Genomic DNA, 20,634 nt, shown 5'->3' with positions numbered 1-20,634 from the left:
AAGCCATGTGGCTCAGGCCGGGCAGGGGTTCCCACACTCCGACCAGTGGGACTCCCAGCTCAACAATGGAGGACGCGTCAATAAATCAGGGAGAACGTATCTGTGCCTGGTGTGGTTCCCAAGATAAGCAACAGGTAATTAAAAGTGTATCAAGGGGTCATCTGAGAATTTGTCATGATAGATATGGATTTTTTTTAATGCATTAATAGAAGCAAAGCATCTTTGTAAAAAAAAAAAAAAAAAAAAAAGGGGTTTGGGTTTTTCCTTTAGAGTCTGATCTGTTGGATATAGATAATGTGTAACTAATCGCTCATCCCTGTTCATTTCCAGAGTATCTATTTACCTCAAAGTGCTGCACTCAGTCTTCAATTATTGGTGTTCCCATGTGGATTACGATGCGGTCACAGAGGAAAGCTGCTATTACAAGTTCCTCTCTGATTTTGCCTGAGGGTCTGCTGACCCGGTGTCAAATTAGTGTCCTCAGTCTCAAGACGAGTGGGGCGGCTGTGTCCCCAACTGCATCCCCCCAACCCACTGCAGGGCCTGCATCACTGGATGGCCCCAGATGTGTAGCTGGCCTTGTGTGAGCATTCCCATCTTTTCAGTTTTCCCAACATCAGGAGGAATGTGTGCAGCTCCATGATGATCCACTAGGAATGTTAATTGACTCTCTGTGGTGGAACAAACAGAAACACTGTGTCTGGGTCCATCTGGGAAAAATCAAGTCCACTGGCTTCTGACATAGTGCAGCCTGTGTGGTTCAGTGTCATCAGCCACCGCCTGTAGCCGCTGACAATTTAGATACCTAAGAAGCATTTATATTTGCAAAATCTGAATTATTACATTGTTTCTGCATGAAGGTCTGCTCATATAAGTCAATTACACAAAAGTATTCATATCTCTCCAAGTTTAATGCTTTTGTCACAACGTTATAATGGCAAATTCGTTCTATTTTATGGGGTTTTATTGTGACAAACCAACACAAACTCAGTGGTTATCGTTCTGAAATTTATGCATTTGGTAAAATCTTCTATCCAAAGAGACTCACAGATGGGGAGATGACAGCGCAGTGAAGCAAGGCTATGTTTGTATGAGCCAGCAGATTTTGAATTGAGAAAGCTTCCTGGAGAGGTGGCGAAACGTCTTCAAATCTTGGAAACCAAGTCCAGTGGATATTCTTTTTGAATTTTTACGGAAAGAGTAAGCAGTCTGTACAGCTAACTTGTTGCTACAAAAAAAAAAAGACCTAACTTGTTTAAATAATTTTCAAAACCTTATCAAAGTATCCTAATTGGACATTTTAACTTTGACTAGGCCATGCTAACACACATGCGCTGTAATCTAAGCCATTCTGTTGCAGCTGTGGCTGCATCACTGACAGCTTAACCTCAGCTCCAGTGTCCAGTCATTTAAAGCCTTTAATGAAAGGGTTTTTCTTAAAGTTAGCCTTGTATTTAGCTCTTTCCATTTCCTCCTCAGCTCCAAACCTTTTCCTGCTAAAGAGATTTCCTCGAATTATGTTGCTGCTAATGTCTCACTTTGTTCAGGGTGGTGTTGTGTTACATTTTCACCAGTTTTAGGAACACTTGTCCATAGGTTTATTGTGTCTTTCTTCTTGTCACTCTTCCATAAATGACAGATTTGTGGAATATTTCACTAATGGTTGTCCCAAAAACAGATTCTCTAATTCAAGCTGTATATCTCTGCTGCTCCTCTACAGAAATTTAACATCTTATGCTTCTCTCATTAATATTACCTAAACAAATATACCTGCTGCATTTTTTTCAATAGATATACAGTAGGTTTCTTCTTGTGTAGAGTTGCTTATTCTTATTTTTGTTGCAAGCTGGGCTTTTGCCAGAGAGATTAGGGACAATGAAGGCTATTTTTATTCTATGTTTACCCTCCATGTCTGTTTAGATGGTCATCCATGACTTTTTATTTTTGTAATACTTTGGGATTTTGGTTTTAACTTCTTCACAGCTTTCTCCCTGACCCCTGTGAGATGTTTGCTGCATCACAGCTGGATGGATCCTTAGGTGAATTTAAAACACAGGTGTGCTCTGTTTACCCATAACATGATTTCTGAGTAGGTTTGGCTGCATTGAATGATAAGTAGTTCAGATTAGCATGAAAATCTCTTAAAGGTTTGTGATGTGGGGGAATGTTGGCGCTTAGACTTTCAGTGGGAGTGTGTTTGTTATTGAAACAAAAGTCTATGAAAAATTCCCAGGCTGCTTTTTTTTTCTCCTCTCCCCTTCACGTTTGTTAAATATTCATCATATAAAAATAGGGCGACTGTCTGTTGTTGTCATACCTGACGTGTCTGTGTAAAATCAGCCCTTCCCACAAAGGTTTGTGAGCAGCACACTGTTGCTGGAGCTCTTTGTCTACAAGTGTGTGGGAAGATGGGTTCCCCTCCCACCAGCAGCCTGAGAGCTCTGAATTCCTGCCATAAAATCCCGTCCATCACTGAGACCTGCGGCGGCGCGGGGCTGCTACCCATCAGCCATCTCTCTGTGAGTGTGGTATCTCTCGTTTCCCACACTCTGCGCCTATTCACAGGCCCTGAGATGGGGGACAATAGAAGTGTGTCTTGTTACACATCACATTAGCTACGGTGTTTGATCTCCTGTTGAAGGGGAAGAAGGGGAGGGGGCGGCTTCAGCCAGACCATCTGGCCTGGCATACTAGACCCTGAGAAAGTCTCAGGCAGGCATGCCCCATTCTCCACAACTTCTGGACACAGAAAAAAAAAAAAAGTTTTGAAAGACTTAAGGAGCACTTGAGACATATTTCAACGTCATCCTTCAACCACTGCAGGAGAGGAAAGTGGAGCGTTTGACCTGCAGGGGCGTCTCTATTTCTCAGTTTTTTAAAATCACCTGTTCCGAAACAAAGCTGTACAAAATAGGATGTTAAGAATCTCTGTGAGAAGTACTTTAGATGTGACATTTAGTGATGCAGAACAGTGTTATTTTTCTAAATGTTTATTTTTAATGGATCAAATTTGATTGGATACATTTATAGTGATTAAAATTAGTTTTTTTGGAGCTGCCCAGGTACCTGATCATGGCAGCGCAGATAAACAGCACCTAGTGCCCAGGGCGCTCAGCTTAATTAAAATAAAGGTTAGTTGGCTTCATAACGATCATGTCCCACTTTTAAATGAATCCATGTATTGTGGCCCAGCTTTGATGAGACAAAAAAAGGCCACAGATGCACCGAGGACTGATTTTATGCAGGCAAAAGAAAAAAATTTTCCAGGTAAACTCCTTTAGTTTTCTCCGTTTATTTTTTCCTCAGACAAGCAAACAGGAAAAAACACACATTTCCTCCATGTTTCTCTTGCAGTGGTAATAAACCATACACCCACCCAGATGCATGCTGGTACTACCATTGACTGCCTATTTATAAAAATAATTGACCCAAATTAATCATAACTAACCAAAAACAAAGGAACATGACTAAATAACCAAAAAACATAATCTCATAACAGATATTCAAACAATAAAGTAAAATAAACTTAGCTAGATTATGCACAAAAACAAAAAACGTTGTTAATTATTAACAAAAAATAATTGGCTTCTACACTTTGCTTTAAAGAATCAAATGGACTGATTCAGTTATGGGTTTTTTAACATGTTTGAATTGATTCTTTAAGTGCTGCATTTAATATTAGAGGATCGTTAAGCTTTTAGAGAAAATATGGGAAAGTCATCATCCTGAATAGGTTCCTCACATCACTGAGTGGAAGTTTTCTCATGATCCTAACATCGCTGACTTTTAAAGGTGGTCCCTTTAATGAAACAACAGAGAGTGAAGCTGTGATCCCACCACTCACCATCTATCAGGCTCTAAGTTACCGGTGGCCCAGTTAGCAGTGATGCAAGGCAGCAGAAGACCTTTGGTCTGAATTCCAGGGAGGATCTTCCTGCATGCTGTGGTTTTTTGGCTTCCTCCCACTACCAAAGACTACCAAGTTAGGTTAAGTACCTTTTGCTAATTAAGAGGTTTATGTCCTTTTTTCTTAATAATATTTATTGACACGCTCGATGTCAAACATTTTTTCTTTCTTTTAGTTGTAGAACTTTGAGACTTTTGTAGTACAGGAAAAACAGACAATAAAATGCCTGAAACAAGGGAGCAGATAATCTATAAATATCTATACCTGAAAGTAGGGAGCAATCTGAAAAAAGCTGCACATTTTTAAAAGATTACTTCCTAGGCTCTAGCAGCTTTTATTTTTGAAAGTTGGCACACAGAAAATGGGACAGCAGAAAAGGGCATAGGTAACAAGGCCAGGATGTAAACTGGTGACAGCTGCATTGAGGACCAAAGCCTCCAAACATGGCTCCCGTTTATCGTTATTAAAATAATAAATATCACTAATATCTTCTTTTATTCTAAATACATCCACAGTTGATTTATTCTATATAAGGAAGAACAGACCTTTTTGTAACTCATATTAGGATTTTCCTGATAAAAAACAATTAAATTATCCAAAAGGTAGCAGGAGGGTAAACACCATGATGTTTCAGCACATGAGGGAAAACTCATCATTACATTGCCTAGGTTACCACAGCGAGTGGGGGCTTATTGCTGGAATAATGAACCAGTGGAGTTTCAACTGTTAGCCTAGAGCTGGTTTTAAAAAGAATCTCTGGAGAACCAGAAACAAGCAGACTTCCCTTTCAGCATCTTTACATTTCACAGCTGTGGTTGTCAGGACACATTTTTTCAAGTAACACTAAGAATTAAACAAACACTGAATTCTAATTCAGCAAATTATTCTTGAAAGATTTTAAAATCATTTTAATAAATCTTTTTAAAGAGATTTGAGATTTCTTTTGCTGATTGAACATTCACAATGCCAATGTTAAGCCGGAAGTAAATCAAATGTTTGCAGAAAAAGTGCCCCCCTCCAAAAAATTTAATGACCCCCTTTAATTTGTTTCTGCAGCCAGGTCTGTGTTTAGATAGTTGTCATGTGCATCTTTAGCATCATGGCTGATCAGGGTCCTTTCAGGGGAAAACGCTCTCACCCTTTAGCTGAACTTGTTGAATATCAGAACCAGAACCACCGGATAGCTAAAAACCCCTTGCTAGTTCAGACTCTTTAAATGGTGGATCACTGTTAAGAACATTTTCTTTATATAAATGAACTAATAATATCTGTTTTGTGTTTTACTTTTATGCATTTTTTATAGCTGTCTGCTTAGACATTCAGTTTAAAATAAAAATTTCAAACTTTATCAAAATTTCAAACAGCAGGAAATCCCTTTGATAATGCTCTTAGTGACTCATTTAGAAATTAGATTTAGTTTTTGACCTGCTGATTGTCTGTATAATCTAAGAAGGTCTTTGTAATTTAGTAACTGGAATAAACCCCTTGATAGATTCATACAAGGCTATCTATTTACAATATGTGCTCACATGTCATAAAGCTTAAAACTTTTATCCACTGCTGCATGCTCTTCACATTGTTTTCTTCCGCCTTTCTCACTTTTTCTGTAAGCTTTTAAGGTTAATAAATTACCCTCCTGCTGTTTGTGTTGCAGCTGCATATATTTCTTTATCCCATGAAACCTTCTCCCCATGAATCTGATATCTTAATAAAGAGACTGAGAAAGGCTGCATGGCATAGTAATTAAAAGAGAAACACAGATGTTATTGGGTTTAAAACTTCATCAGAAGTTTATTTATTACAAACGTAAATGCAAACTTCTCAAGGAAGCAATACAAGCATTTCTTTCAGTAAAGTCTGAAGCTGGAGTGAAATACCTTTATAAAAGGAATCAGGTAGCAGATGAAAAACATCTATCATGGAGATCATAAGTAGACAGGAAATATAACTTCCAGTAACACTCGTTCAAATAAAAACCAAATAATGGTTACAAATAAGGCTTATAATCCCAAAGGGATTACAGTAAACATGGATCCACCGGATCATTTTATCGCTTTTTTTTTTTTTACTTCATCGGCTGCAGGCTGATGAAAAATATGTCATTGATATTATCAATTCACACACCATTCACATAAATGTCCCAGACATTAAAATAGTTTAAAACCAATATGGTTCAACTAATAAAGCAATGTTTGCTGTTAACATTCCCTGCAGGAACAGATACAGTAACACAGAGTATTTTAAACAGATTTGCAATATTAACACACATGGTGTCAGTATTCAGTAAAACCTGAATGTTTTCAGTCCTTCCCACAGGAATATTGGCACAGTTTCATCTCACAGAGCCAAACTGGTGCCATGATGAAGGATAGGAAACTCCAAGGAGTCTTTACTGTCTGTCCATGACGTTCACAGACTTAGGTCTCTCTCTGTTTGAAGATCTCTATTTTACCAGGGTCTCCATAGAGTGCTGCTGGTTGGGCTCAGACCCTTACTGGGGCTGACCTGATGAAGAGGAGAGCCAGGAGGAGAGGGGCTGCAAGGGCTGAGACTGTTCCTGTTGGGAGCCTGAAGCCCCTGGAAGTGGCTGAGGAGCAGCCTATGGGCCTGAGTCTGGACCTCACAGCGGGACAAGAAGCTGACGGCCTCCTGGACGCAGCGGGAGTAGCCATCCCAGGCTGTCAGGGGGCCAGAAGTCAGGAGGCTCTGCTGCTGCTGTAACTGGAGCTTCTGCTGCTGCCAGCTTCTCAGATACGACACGGCCATCTCCAAGATGTCAGCCTTCTCCTGCTTTGAGTCCGGCTGCTGTCTGAGAAACTCAGGACCCAGAAGCGATTTCAGCTGCTCAATGCTGGTGTTGATGCGGTCCCTACGTAATTTCTCCACCATCGGCTTCCTTAGCTGGAGGAAATAAGAAGAAAAATACTTAAGTCAACTTGAATAAAAATCAAGTGGCTCTTCACCAACATTATTTGAGGAGAGTGTCAAAGCTCATGGAAGAGAAGTTTACCTTGTGAGCAGGAGTCAGGTGGTCCTTGCTTGCTTGTCCATAAGCAGTAGGCGCCATTGCTGCAGAGTAAGAGTGTTTCAGCTCAGTCTGAAGAGCCAGTTGAGTCTGTGCTGCTGTCCCCTCGGCTTCTGTCCTGTATTTATACACCCAGATCTCCATATGAATGTCTGAGTCGTAGGCTTGTTGGAGTTTCTCACAGTCCCTGGACCAATGGGAGCGCTGGGAAGGGCCTCAGGGAACGCAGGGCTGCCACATGCTCAATGAAGTGTTTATAGCCATGGGGACAATGAGTATGCCTCTGGGGAGCAGGTGGAGAAATAAACCACAAGAGAAAGAGCCTGGGGTGGAGCGGGCAGGGAGGAGGAGGGGGACTGGAGCTGGGAGAATGACCCGCCGCTTGTGTTGATATGGGAAAGTGGTGACCCCAGAGGGAAGCATGCCGCTGTCTCATGTCATCTCTACTGCCACGTAATTGCAGACAAAGTGCCGCTGCCACCAGGCACACGTGGGTGTTACACAGGGCCAGCTACTTGAAAAGACCAACATGCAGCCACTTCCACCTGTTTGAGGCGGGAAAATCTTCTGGTGCTGCGACGCAACAGTTGGGACAGCTAAGAAATGCTAAGAAAAGAGAAGTTTTTTTCTGGAGGCATCTGGATAAAAATATGCATATGTGAACTGAGTACTGATTTTAACTTACTAATGTATTTTTCTGTTGTCTTACTAAAGTAAATATGTTATAAGTGAAATGTTACACTAAATCATGCACTTGCTTGCAAAAGTATTGTCATACTTTTCACATTTAACATTTGGACCAGACAAAAGGAAATTTTATTGACAAACTAAACCCAAACAACATGGAGCATGATTTCACTGTTGAAGTTTAAAAAGCAGGAGTATTACATTTATATAATTTCAAAATCTAAAGAAGAAAAAAACAAGATAAAATGGGGAAAATATTAAATTGTTGCACACGTTCAAGGAGGGGAATTCACAGTGGTCTGTTCCCAGTTACATGAAGAAAGCTTCTCTATGAATGACAAGCGATGTTTCTCCTTTCAGTATTGGTTCAACCATATATGTTCCCAATAATTTTGCCTGTGATTTCAGGTTGGATGGGGAGCATCTCTGAACATCTTTTCTCAGATTATCAGTAGTATTTAAGGCAGCACTTTAACTAGGCCGTTCAGACACCTATAACACCGCAGGCAGAGACAGAGTCTGTGGACTAAACATTACAAAGCAGAAGGAAAGAGAACACATGAGTTAAACATGGTGGTGGTGTGATGGTCTGGGGCTGTTTCTGAGAGGACGTATGATTTCTGCAAGAAAGCATCTTTAGAATATCTGGGTGCTTCATATATTTAAGCTAAAATAATTTTAGGAACTCTGGTTTCACCATCAGATTTTAATCTTTTATGTTCTTTAGCGCTAGATTACAAAAATCCTTTCAAACGTAGTCTTTTTGTCTGATGACCACCATCTTGGATTACAATGAATGAAGTAAGTAAAGTGTCAGAAGCATGCTTCAATTGTTAGCTTTCCCGCTCTCAGCACATGTCAACACCTCAGGCACAACCCCCCTCCTCACACACACACACACACACACAACAGGCTGATCTGCCTGCCGCTGGCCACGTCTTGGTCACACGCTCCCTTCCTGCCAGTGTGGAACGTGGGAGCTGCTGTGGTCCCAGGCTTCCCACACTTCAGTGTTAATGACTCCAAGGCAGGCTGCACAAAGGAAGTGTGCCCCATCAAACAAAGGCCTAGTGACCAACCCACCCTTTAAGGCACACACACACGCACCAAAGAAGGTGAAGTTGTCAACTGGGCTTCCAGGCACACCATCTGGATGGATCGAGTGCTTTTGTCAGTCAGTGAAGCATGAGAGATGTTCACCGTGAGAAATAGAGGCTGAAATAGAGACGAGACGTTAAATAAAAAGATCAAATGTGTGTAAGTTGAGAATCCTTTTTTTTAGGGCTTGATTTTCAGACAAATTTGAGGAGCTGTGACTTCTTATTTATGAGGATTGTTTTTTACACTGGAAAAATGATCCAGAAATAAGTCAGCATTTCTTAAATTAAGTATATTTACCCTTAATTGAAGTTGTTAAATAAGTTGTTTGCCCATGGAATGAGTACTTTCCCTCTTAAAATAAGATAATTAGATATAATGCACTTGAAGGAAAATAATGCAATTGTTTTTTCTTATTTTAGATGTAAATCATCTTGTTCCATTGGCAAAGTGTGTCACCTCCTAAATCCAAGAAGAAATGCACTTATTTAGATTTCAGTTTCTTGCAGTGTAGATTAAAGGACTCAACTAAAGTTATCTCAGGATGTCTGCTGGTTTTGCTGGCAAATTTTTTTCAAACATGTACATTTTATCTAACATTTGGACAAAAAACATAAACCTATAGGTAAAAACTTAGAAATAAAAATAAAAAGTGCTAAACAGGGGCACCCGAACACACATCAGAAACTAGTTTTTCATCCAAAATTCCCAGGATATTCCTATTATAAACCATCATGGGAGCCCCTCCCTTCTGTTTCTTTGTTTACCAGGAATTCAACTAATTTATTCACTTTCTTTTGACATCAGATTGCTTTGTGATTGGCCAATTGTGGTGAGAACCAGCAGCGCATTAAATCAGTGGGAAATTTGTCATGAAGTATATAAAGGAGGATGGTCTTGGTTGGTGAAATCATAACACTGAAAACCCCATCAAGTCCTAAACATCTCACATCTGCCTGAGCGTCTAACATGAGGAATCAGCGCACTGTGTAAGTTCACATCACTGCTTTTCCTGGACTTTTAGTTGGATTTAAAGTTGGCCTGGAGTCAGGGTCTGTTTTAAATCATATTAGAGTGGTGATTTAATAGTTGGATAAATTGTATCTTTTAAAAGTCTGCTTTCATTACTCAGACCTTTTTCTGCTGTGTCTTTGATAAATCAAATCTAAATATCTAAAATGTAATACTGTCTCTTCTCAGCATGTGCAAGGTGAGCATTTTGGAAAAGAAGTGCACAAACAAAGCTGCAAGGCTCCGCTCAGATCTGGAGAGCAAACTGTGTGCAGAGAGGAGCGGTTTGGACCTATGGGACAGGACGGCTTCCTTCTTCACCATAAAGAGGGTCTTCGTTTTCCCCAACAGCTTCACCAGAACCACCAGGGAAGCCATGAGGATGCTCCCTCACCCTGCTGAGGATGTCCTGCCGCTGTGCTGCCAGGGATGAACAAAGGAGAACATTTGAAATATAGTGACTGTGTCCAGCACATCTCAAAGATGTTTCTAAGGGACTCTTAGATTCCTTTTTTGCTATATTCACCTTATTAGGTGTAAAGTGGAGAGAAGATGTGACCTTAATGGCTCACAAATGTGCATTCTTTGCCTTAAACTAACTTTAGTGTGGTCATATAAAGACCATTAAGATTCTATTTTATTTAAACAGGAAGCCATATTTCTTTCATTACAAGGATATCATTTATGCCAATGCCTTATTTTAGAGAATATTTAAGACATTGTTATTAAGATCTGTTGCTTGCATCCAAAAAAAATGCAAGAGGCTTTTATTTGCAGTTTTGTGTTTTGTAAACATTTACTGAGATTTATCTTGAAAAGGTTTTAAGATTATTTTATGCCTTTAAGTGAGTGCTCCAGACCCAAGAACTTGACCTCATCATGTTAGTGTATTATGCCCCCTAGAGGCAGAAAGACACCTAACAGATGCAATGATAGCAGTATCCCTTGCAAAGTGTATTGAGTTGACATCAGTTGTATAATCAAAGTGAATTAAAATGCATTAAAAACCCAAAACTGTATGTATCCATAGTTTTTGGCTGTCTACAAAAAAAATGATCACATGTATATAATTTGTTTCACTAACTGGACTTGTGGTAGTAAAAAAAAGAACTAAGGAAGTCTGGTAAGTTAGAAATCACTTAACCATAATGACTGCTCAGCCACACCATCCAACTGTTTCAGCTCGTTTAAGAATTACAAGAACATTTAAATATAAAACCACTATTGCTTAAAATAAATAATCAAATCATTGGGCTTTGCTTTTCTATAGTTTAGAGCAACGCCTCACATGTGTGGACTCAAGTATTAGCTCAATTTTATTTTTAGGTCAACTGTGGACTTAATGCATATTGATGCTCTTTGCATTCTTGCTTTATAAGTTCAGTTTTGGCGACTGGATTTTTTCTAGAAGACATTTCACCTCTCAATCAAGAGTATTCCTCAGTTCTGATAATTAATACGGAGATTAATATACTGTTGGTGTAACAAATAGAGGATAAATGAAATATGGCTCTGATCCCTCCAACTGGATTGGCCATGGATGTCACCTGAGGGATGTTAATTCTTCTCAATCAGCTGAACCAAAGTGGTCCGCTTCCAGATTCCAGAACACAGAGGAAGACCATTTCATGTTATGACACTGCAGTGTTTTCAGTTACTTCAGTGGGTGATAAACATGGAAGTTACAGGTCTGGCTGACCTCCAGCCGACAAAACCTCCAGAAAGAAACGTCTACTAGAAATAAACACTCTTCCTACAACACTCAACCACCAGTAGCGGCGTATAAACAAGTAGTCTACTCTATATACATATGAATTACCCCTGGAGTGTTTTTACATTTTATTTAAATGTGTAACTATGAATGTCAATGCGTTTCACTAGGATTTTGAGGAACAGAACAGTAGATTTTCTACCACATTACATTCACAGCTGAACTTTGACATTTCCATGTAGGCCAAAAAGTTTAATTTTAGGCTCATCTGGCTAGAGAATCTTTTAACTTGCTGATTGACTTTGGACCAACTAAGGCTTCCTTTCTTCTATAAAGCCCTCATTTGTTTGATACATCACAATTAGTTTTCCTATCCACAGATCCTCCACAGGTCTTGTTGGCACCTCTCTGATTGATACTCTTTATTGCATCATTTTCATGTTTAACACTTTTATAAAAGCCCTGTATGTGATGCATGGCTCAGGTATATAAGTATTTCTTTTGAAATGTGAAAACAGCAGCCAAAACAGAAGAGCTTACCCTCGAGTCAGACTGAATTTATACCAGCTTTATTATAAGCTAAATTCAAAGAGCAGACATTCAGCAACAGTTCAGACATTGTAGCAGCGGAAAAAGCAAATCAATCATGAATTGGGGAAAGTTATCACCATGCGTTTCAATCTGAACATTGTTTTGCATCATCGGCAAAGGGAGTTGCAGGATTTTTTTCCCCCTTTTGCTTAAATATCTGCTTAAAATGTGAAGAGAGTGTAGTCAGAATGAAGAGTGGAAAGTGGCCTAAGATATTAAGGAAACAAAACCATAAAACAAAGACAGTATTTAAGGATGTAATGCAAGTCTGTTTTATTGTTATTTTAGACATGTCTGATATCTCATTGCAACAGATGGAATCTTTCATAAACGAACTTCAAAAAGGCAGAAATCTATGGAAGAATAAATCAAAATTTTTTCTTTTTTTAATTCTTCTGATGTTGATAAAACAAACCCCAGACATTTTTATTCTCCCACCCATCACTGAAATTTCCAGTTAAATCCACATGAACTTGTAGAGAAAACAGCAGAGGAAAAGGACAGGCACTGCAACCAGGAGACGATGAAAACCCTCTGCTAATTTTAAAATTCCCTAACCACAAACCAATTCAAACAACAAAAAAAAGGAAAAGATAAAATCAAATGCCACTCCTAATATGGGTCGGGTCATATCCCCAAAAGTATTTCGGTTCCTCTAAAACTGCATCCGAAATTTGGAGAAGTCGAAGCCAAAGCAGCATCACCCCAAAACAGAATTCACAAGTATTAACTCTCAACCAAAAAAAATTAACATCTGAATATGTTCCTACACCCCTGACCCCCCCAAAAAAGAAGTTTCAGCTTTTTGAGAACAGCAAACCAGAAAATTCACATTTCTAAAATTAAATTTTTTACTCAAGCTTGCTTGAAAAAAAAAAAAAAAAAAGACAAAACAAAAACACGATCATGAGTTTAATGAAGACTTTAGCAGTTGAAATCAGTCCGGTAAGGTGTAAATTCTGTTTTAGTGTGTTGTTCCCCTTTAAACAGCAGTGTCTTGGTGTTAGAGAGTTGTTTATTTATTTATTTGTTTTTTAACTACACAGAAGTTTCTCTTGGCTTATTCTGGGATGTGATATAGGTGTGGGAGATGAGCAGGAGGCATGGTGTACGCTAATGGTGTGTATTATTTGTGTCTCAGAGTGTAAACTCTTTAGTTTCTTTTTCTTTTAAGTTTGCCTTATCGATTATACTTGTAGGGATATTTGTGTTTTAGACGGGTTTGATTTGTGGTCTTCAGGGCAAAGAGTTCAACAAATCCTGCAGGAAGAGGTCTGGGTCTGGGATTTCAGAGAGGAGACCTGGAAGAGAGAGAAACAGAATTTAAACTCCCTAATCTGAGCCCATTCAAACCCCAGGGATGTTAAAGGTAATACTGCAGTATTAATGTAAGTCTTAAATCAACTGGGGGTCGTTCATACTGACCTACAACGTCGAAAAACTCAGACATGGACTCAGCAGGCATGAGCTCATCTTGGAAGGCTCTAAGCACTCGCTCCGAGGCCTCGTAAATGGGCATGTCGTTGTGACGGACATATTCTGCCAGTGAGAAGGACCAGCCCCCTTCTGTGTTGCTGGTTGGTACTTTCTGTAATAAACACATCAAAAAAACGGGTCAGTCTTCAGGTCAAAGCTTAGATTAGATGACAGGCTCTGAATAAAGAGCAAATATTTGAAAGTGAAAGATGAAAAAGTCTTTCTAGGCTAAACAGCAACAGATCGCTCTGTTTAAGTCAGCACTCTTCTCATTAATTGTCTGTTTTTAAGTAAAAAGCTGTTTAATCAACTGATTTTTATCTGGTTTGTCTGCCATCTGTCTGCTGATGTCCTGTGATTGCATTGGGGGAATCACTACCTGCTCGCTAAACATGCTAATCATGGATGTTTAACAATAATTAGTTACAGCACTCAGTCTGAACCCAATAATTCGTCCCATGTATGCGTTAGCTTTCAGGTACTTTCTAATGCCAAAAAAAGGTTTTAAGAGAAAACCTCTCAAAACAGAAGCTAATGCTAAATTGACATCCATGTGAACACCTGATTTCTTTGCTTTTTTATGCAAAAACAGCTCACCACCGCATCTGATCTGAATATTGCTTTTTTTCCATTTTATACTAATTTCCTCTGGAAATTGTTTTTAAATCCTTATATACAAAACCAAAGACTAGTAAACAGCTAAGTTGTAAAACTGTTGAAATGTGCTGTTTCAGCTTTGTTTTAATACCTTTAAAGCATCATCACAACAAATGAGAGAACGTGGATAACAGTTAAGGGGATCCCCTAAAGCCAGTTGGATATTTACCCTAAACATGTCGTAGACGAGATCCACCAGGCCCCAGAAGAGAAGAGGAGAGCGGTACACTGCATATTCCTTTGGTGTTTTATCTGTGATTCTGATATTTAGGAGGGAAAAAATGAATGAAACACATGAAAGAAAACACAACATCTAAGAAAACAGGATGGATTAAGTGGAAAGTGTCATACTTGTTTGTGGAGACTGCAGAAACTTTGCGTGTGTGTGCGGCCACCAGCAGCCTTCTAAGGAAGTAGAGCCGAGAGCTCCTCCACCGTTCAGGGGGTATTATGTGCATCGCCAGGATAGTAAAATAATGGGGTCCTTCAACCTCGTAAGAGCTCTCCACCCATTTCTCACTCGGCTGCTCCTGGAAGCTCTGCAGATTCTTCTCTTCTCGGGACGTAGCCCTTGTACTAAATCAAAACGGAAAACAATTAGATCCACTGTTTCCATCAACAAAGAGTCACTTACACAGCTTGATGTTTAACGGGTCAGACAGGATAAAGGTCTATGTCAGAGGAAAACCGTACGTGTTGAGAACGTAGAGCACTGTGTGGATGATGTAAGGGATGAGGTGGATGTTGCTCTCTCGGCCGCCGCCTCCTGTGTCCACGCTGAACGACTGCTCAGTGGCGAAGCGAAGGAACAGCAGTTTGGTGTCGTGGATGTTGAGCTGGTAAGTGGGCTCCCGCTGACCTGTGCACTCCTGAAGGTATGTGTTGTGCCTGTGAGGTAGATAAAGACAGCTGAGAATGATCATCCTACGCCTGAATGGAAGAACATCTGCTTCCTCGATGTTAGCTGTGATTTTACCTTGCTAAGCACGTCGCAAAGGCTGATTCTGGCACATGGGGGCCCCACACAGGCAGCAGTCCATTGCACTTGGTGTTGGCGTTCTGGAGAGCAGCGCTGTCCCACTCTTCTCTCCCACGAGCCAGCCTGACAAGGGAGGAAAAAATATTAAGTAGTTGTATAAAAATAAAATAAAAATGAAAGCAGGTTATAGCAGAGGATAGAGTTACCTGACAGCAGCCAGATGGCAGTCGTAATGAACTATGTTAAAGTGTGACACAGTGCTGTATCCCTGCTGCTTGCGAGGTTTGTTTTCAAATTCCTCCAAGGCCACACGCTTTGTAAAAGTATAAATACCCAAAACTTTGGTTGGCTAGAAAAGGAAGGGAAAACAGGTGAAATCTTACACAAATTTAATAAAATGAAATGAAGAGAAAAATCATTAAAATAAATAAAACGTGTCCATCCCCATTCATCTCTACAGTTTGTAGAGAATTTATTTGTGCACTTACAGCTTCAGGTGTGTTACGAGTAAGCGTTCAACATCTAAAGATGGAAATTTTGCCTGATTCTATTATGGAGAGATCTCCAACTCAGCCCAACTGAAAGAAAACAATATTTCCACCCATGTAGCTCTGCCTTTATGTTTAGTCATAATCTTGATGGAAGCTAAAATTCCTGAGTCTTTTCAGCCTTTAAACAGATTTTCATCCAGGACTGCTTTATTTTCAGTCTTCCCCCATGTTTCTCCCAGCTGTATAATTTTCCTCTGCTTGATGCTGGTCTACCTCATGAATCTTAAATAAAGTTAAATCAGGTTTGTGTTTGTAGTGTCATAAAAAGCAGCAAACAAAATGTGAGTCATAATGAGTTTGACCATCCTGATGTTACCTTGTCTTTCAGCATCCATCCTTATTTTAAACAGCTGTTGACTCATATTTTAATACACAGAAAATTACCTCAGATCCAATTATCCGTTTTAAAGCTTTGTGTTTTACCAGCATCCCAACAAATAAGTTGCTGAATTAGGAAGATCTCTTTAACAGGTCAGATGTGTTTGAGCATGATTTGTTTTTGCTAGGATTATAAGTCTTATGTGAACACCTCATAAAAGCAGCTTACAATATTATAGATATTACTGCGTTTAGTTTATGTTGCTTTGGATGCATTAACTACCTGGAACTTGTAACCCTCTCTGCAGATACAGCAGGTTAAACCCGGCTCCTCTATTAGCTCCTCCATTTGCTTCAGAAGGGAGGTCTTTGTGACCACTTGACCTTTCTCATTGGTCTAAAATGACAAACAGGAAGATGTTTAATAACAATCCATTATTCATAAAAAATCTATTGCTATTAACATAAGGAGAAATAAAATCCCAGACTACCGTCATGCCCAGAGTTCCCAGAGCCTTCTGCCTCATGGCCATAGCCATTCTCTTCTTCTCAGCTCTGGTTTCCCTGCGAGCGGCTTCAATCTTCAGGTTGACGTCCCTGTTTTCCCTTAGAGCTTCTAGAAGATTCTCTGCAAGGGTTCCAATACCTTCATCACTGGATACCTGCTCCAGTTTGTGCAAGTTGGTTATAGAATCTGTTCCTATCAAAACCTGGACATAAAAGAGGACATTTGGTAACATTGGAAGCATTCGTGTGTGAAATATATTTGCACTACAGCAGACTGTAGTTTTATTTATTGAAAAGAGATTAATTTAATCTTCAGTATTCTACCTGTGTGGGTGGATGCTGCATAGCCAGACCACGAAGGAGTCGAAGAATGAAAGGTAGAGCTGGTCTAGAGAGGAACTTCTTCCAGACGTCTGCATCCAGACTGACGAAAGAAAAGAGATATTCGTTAGAAAGATACCAAACAAACCGTTTCATATCATTATTTTGTTCATATATATTTGAAGAGGGATTCCTACTTTTTTGCATTTGGGATATGCTTCTTCATGTAGTCCAGTGCACTCTGAGTGATTCCCTTCTGCAGAATCAGATCCTTCAGTTGATGGCCGTTGCTATTATTCTTTATTCCAGCTGCGATTTTACAGAAGCAATCCAAAAAGACTTTGTCCTCTGCACTGTGCTCCTCATCATACCTTTAATAGATATATAAAAATATATATATATATAATTTACAAACACCAACTTAACAGATATGGCTGCCTTTGAAGATTGTTGTAGGTCAGAGCATTGCTCACTTGTCAAAACTGCAGCACGGTTTAAAGCGTTCCACCAAAATCTTCATCTTCTCTAGTTCCCCAAAGGACAGGTATGGGATGATGCGCAGCAGACCCTGCAGCACACTGGGGTTTGAGCGCACAAAGGGGGTGTGGATCTGGTCCAACAACATGACAAGCTGGTCTTTGTCCCCTGTGAGCAGAAGGTTACCCTACAAAGATAAGAAGCACAGTTTTTAAGGGCAAATCTGTATTTATAATATTAACATTGAAAAGTACCTGGACACCTTATAAATATCAGCTAAATGTTCCAGTACTGTTCATTATCTTTTCTGATGCAGCAGAAAATGTTTTAGGAGGGAAAGGAGATATTCTACTTAGGCAATAAAAAAGCTCAGACTTTGGTGTTTAGGGCAGATTTTTCTACAAAACAATGTTGTTACTCCTTGAAGTAATACATGTATTTATTTTTCTAATGACTAATTAAACTATTCATTATCAGGAACCATTTTTTTCATTTAGATATTAACCAACATTTACTGCATCCTTAACGATCTGCGAATATCAAGGCATGTGATCTCCATGTATAAATATTCTTTGTTTTTTAGACAAATGGCAACGCTTTGGTATCCTACCTTGTCCTCTGAAATTTCTGCATTGGCTTCATCGAGAATGATCTCCATAATGCTCAAAACTTGTTCGGCTATGGAGGCTCCACCGCTGTCCTTACTCTCCTGTTCTGCAACCAAAGCCTAAAAATACAAAACAAAGATGAACTTTTAAAAATATTCACAAATAACCAAAACATTTTAGATCCATCTCATCACTTTATCATACCAGGTTTAGAGTTCCCAGCATGACGTTAAGGGTGTTCATCTCTGGCTTGACCAATTGCTGCCGATTGATCTTCACTTTCACACAGTAACTGAACAACTTCAGCAGAACCTGAGAAAAGGCGCAGAAGAATCGACTCAGTAGGTAGAACAGCCGAAAACTCTAAAGTATCAGACTAAGTCTGTTAAAGATAAAATAGCATCACCAGAACCGGTCTGGTTCAGCTCCGTTTTTTTGCCTTGAAAAGCTCTGATTAAATGCTAACAGATTTAGCTTACAGTTAGCAGATGTCTTCCTTGTTTAAAATCTTTGATTCCAGACAGCCGGTTCAGCATACACTCCAGTCCTCCACACTGAGCCATGACTCCGGCCATCTTGTACACTTCTTCATCGTCCTCTTCCTCATCTGCAAATACATTTTTTCCTTTATTTGTGACCATAAAAATGTACACTGCATAAAGTACAAAGGTACAACTACAGCTATCCCTAACAATTCCTTTAAACTAAAACTATTAATTTTAGTTTAAAGTTTTAACTACTTTAAACTATTTTCTAATTTATGCTTTAAAGCTTTAGTGTTAAAATACCTTCTAATTAGTTACCAATGACTCACAGTTTTTACAGAGCTTTAAATATAACAATGAGACCCCTAATTTAACCACTGGTTAATAAGCCAGACGGTGACTCATTTATCTTGTCCCCAGTTTTTGAGTTTACAGGGTTTATACAGGAAAGAGTAACACTAATTTGATGGTTTTTAATGCTTTTAATGCTCTTAGAAATAATTTTAATTACATCAACAAGTACCCATGAGTCTCATATGTACACGCAAAATCCTTTGTCAGCTTTACCATTGACAGGCTGCAGCGATGTCTCAAATTCTTTGTTTTCCAGCCACTTTTCTTGAAATTTGTATTTTCCTATTCCCTAGCCTTTTCTCCACCCCGCGTTTCTTTCCAAACATATGGCTTTAAGATCAACTGGAAGCAGTTCCGCACAAACATGTGGAACCAGTTATATCTGATGAAATTGTTTGTATACACTATAATGACATTTAATGAATTTTAATAACAATTAAGCCATTAATAAAAAAAAAAAATAATAATTCAATGACTTTTAATGACCCGCGGAAACCCTGTTTTAAGCCATCAACCCCCCTAAGGCTTAGCTCAGTCGATTATCTTTCCCTGAATTCAAAAACAATTTACAGCTCCTAAATTGACAGGCATTCCCTACTTGTATAAAACCTAACTTGAAATCTGTTTGCAGGGATGCTGGGGAAATTTGTCAAATGATTTATAAGGATTTATGCATTACTGTAACGCACTTAATTCCTTTATGAAATCAAACAATAACCAGATTATCTGTGTGAGACGTTGATAATGGCTTGGCTTCATGTATGACAAAGTTGTCCTTTTAAAGAACCAGTTAAGAAGTGGCTCAAGGATCAGCTCTGAAAATATCTTGGTGAAAAAGTTCTGAGATTTGGCTTTTTGGCAGCAAACAATCTAGTTGGATTTGTAAAAAACAATCATTTACGAAAAAGAACGTCTCGTTTGTTGGTATAAAGGCAGATCAGTCAAGCTGTGGGTCTTTTTTTTTTATTATTTTTTTTTTAATCAAAGGCTCTGGGGCTGTTATTGGAGGTCACAACACTGTGAACCCTGTGAACTAGGGTTGTCACGATACTAAAATTTTCAACTCGATACCAATACTCAGGAAAAATAGTCGATGTTCGATACCATTTTCTATACCACAAGGATAAAAACAAAGACCCCAAAATTTAACAGAAATATTTACATTAATAAATAAAATGCGAAAAAATAAATAAATACAATAAACAATAAGAACAATACTTTGAGGTTGTATGCTGTGCACAATATTAAGCAAGCTTGATATAAAACTAACAAAATTAACTTAAGTGTTCCTTCCTTGGCTATGCTTTGCACACATAACAGTGACATTAGCCAAACCAGTTAAACAAAAATAATTCTCAGCAGCTGCACCTGTTACAAAAAAAGTCTGAAACTGAAAAGTGCACAGAATTATTCAATCACACTGTGTTCAGAAAGTGGATTATCCTCTATTCTGCACTCTAGATGAATGACTGTAGGTGACACTGGTGGAAGAACTTTATCGACACTTTTGAAAATAAGTATCGTATCCGGATACAACGTTTTAGCATCGATACTTTTTTGAGTATCGATACTTTTGACAACCCTACTGCGAACTACCACAAGAGTTCTTCTTTGCATCTGTAAGCAAAAAGTGGTTAAGACATAGTTTTTCTGTGATGAAACACTTTGTAGATCTAAGTCCTCTAGAAAACTAGCAGTGTGACCTGGAGAGAAGAATGTACCAGAGATTACACCGTACTCTGGATGTTGTACACAGACTTTGTCAAAGATTTCTCTCTGCTGCTCCAAGTTTATAAAGTGTTGCTAAAAGAAAAAGTGATGAAATGTTGATATGGAAGGTTTTATATACCACTGACAGCAGGGCCAATATA

The 20,634-nt window shown here is 39.0% G+C and overlaps 2 protein-coding genes across 9 annotated transcripts in view; both read right to left on the bottom strand.

Annotated features, from left to right (window-relative positions):
• Positions 1-5,685: 5,685 nt before the first annotated feature.
• LOC107086671 (transcription factor HES-5-like) lies at positions 5,686-7,091 on the bottom strand. The gene is made up of 2 exons (XM_015377769.1): positions 6,918-7,091; positions 5,686-6,808 (listed from the first exon to the last, which is right to left on the bottom strand). The coding sequence occupies exons 1-2, from the start codon at positions 7,074-7,076 to the stop codon at positions 6,356-6,358; spliced, it is 612 nt and encodes a 203-aa protein (XP_015233255.1). The 5' UTR covers positions 7,077-7,091; the 3' UTR covers positions 5,686-6,355.
• A 5,969-nt stretch (positions 7,092-13,060) lies between these two features.
• The window catches only part of ubr4 (ubiquitin protein ligase E3 component n-recognin 4), a 62,575-nt gene continuing 55,001 nt past the window's right edge, over positions 13,061-20,634 (bottom strand). For all 8 annotated transcript variants that reach the window (XM_015377760.1, XM_015377767.1, XM_015377762.1 and 5 more), the window contains 15 exons: positions 18,404-18,531; positions 18,129-18,236; positions 17,927-18,043; positions 17,313-17,503; positions 17,037-17,210; positions 16,843-16,942; positions 16,503-16,721; positions 16,295-16,408; positions 15,349-15,491; positions 15,140-15,265; positions 14,857-15,051; positions 14,515-14,739; positions 14,333-14,423; positions 13,456-13,618; positions 13,061-13,331 (listed from right to left, as the gene is read on the bottom strand). In XM_015377760.1, the coding sequence (XP_015233246.1) occupies positions 13,267-13,331; positions 13,456-13,618; positions 14,333-14,423; positions 14,515-14,739; positions 14,857-15,051; positions 15,140-15,265; positions 15,349-15,491; positions 16,295-16,408; positions 16,503-16,721; positions 16,843-16,942; positions 17,037-17,210; positions 17,313-17,503; positions 17,927-18,043; positions 18,129-18,236; positions 18,404-18,531 (2,159 nt within the window). In that variant the 3' untranslated portion in view covers positions 13,061-13,266. The remainder of the gene's footprint in view (positions 13,332-13,455; positions 13,619-14,332; positions 14,424-14,514; positions 14,740-14,856; positions 15,052-15,139; positions 15,266-15,348; positions 15,492-16,294; positions 16,409-16,502; positions 16,722-16,842; positions 16,943-17,036; positions 17,211-17,312; positions 17,504-17,926; positions 18,044-18,128; positions 18,237-18,403; positions 18,532-20,634) is intronic.

The sequence above is a fragment of the Cyprinodon variegatus genome, unplaced genomic scaffold, assembly GCF_000732505.1.
Source record: "Cyprinodon variegatus isolate N-32 unplaced genomic scaffold, C_variegatus-1.0 Scaffold158, whole genome shotgun sequence".
Classification (NCBI taxonomy): domain Eukaryota; kingdom Metazoa; phylum Chordata; class Actinopteri; order Cyprinodontiformes; family Cyprinodontidae; genus Cyprinodon; species Cyprinodon variegatus.
The sequence above is the reverse complement of the archived record's forward strand: the minus strand, read 5'-3'. Positions and strand labels throughout refer to the sequence as shown.

Bases quoted from the DNA above. Each gene is read 5' to 3' on its own strand.
- LOC107086671 (XM_015377769.1), bottom strand. From the start codon at position 7,076: ATGGAGATCTGGGTGTATAAATACAGGACAGAAGCCGAGGGGACAGCA. The intron at 6,809-6,917 runs GTAAACTTCTCT...TATTTCCTCCAG, and splicing joins ACCTGACTCCTGCTCACAAG to CTAAGGAAGCCGATGGTGGA.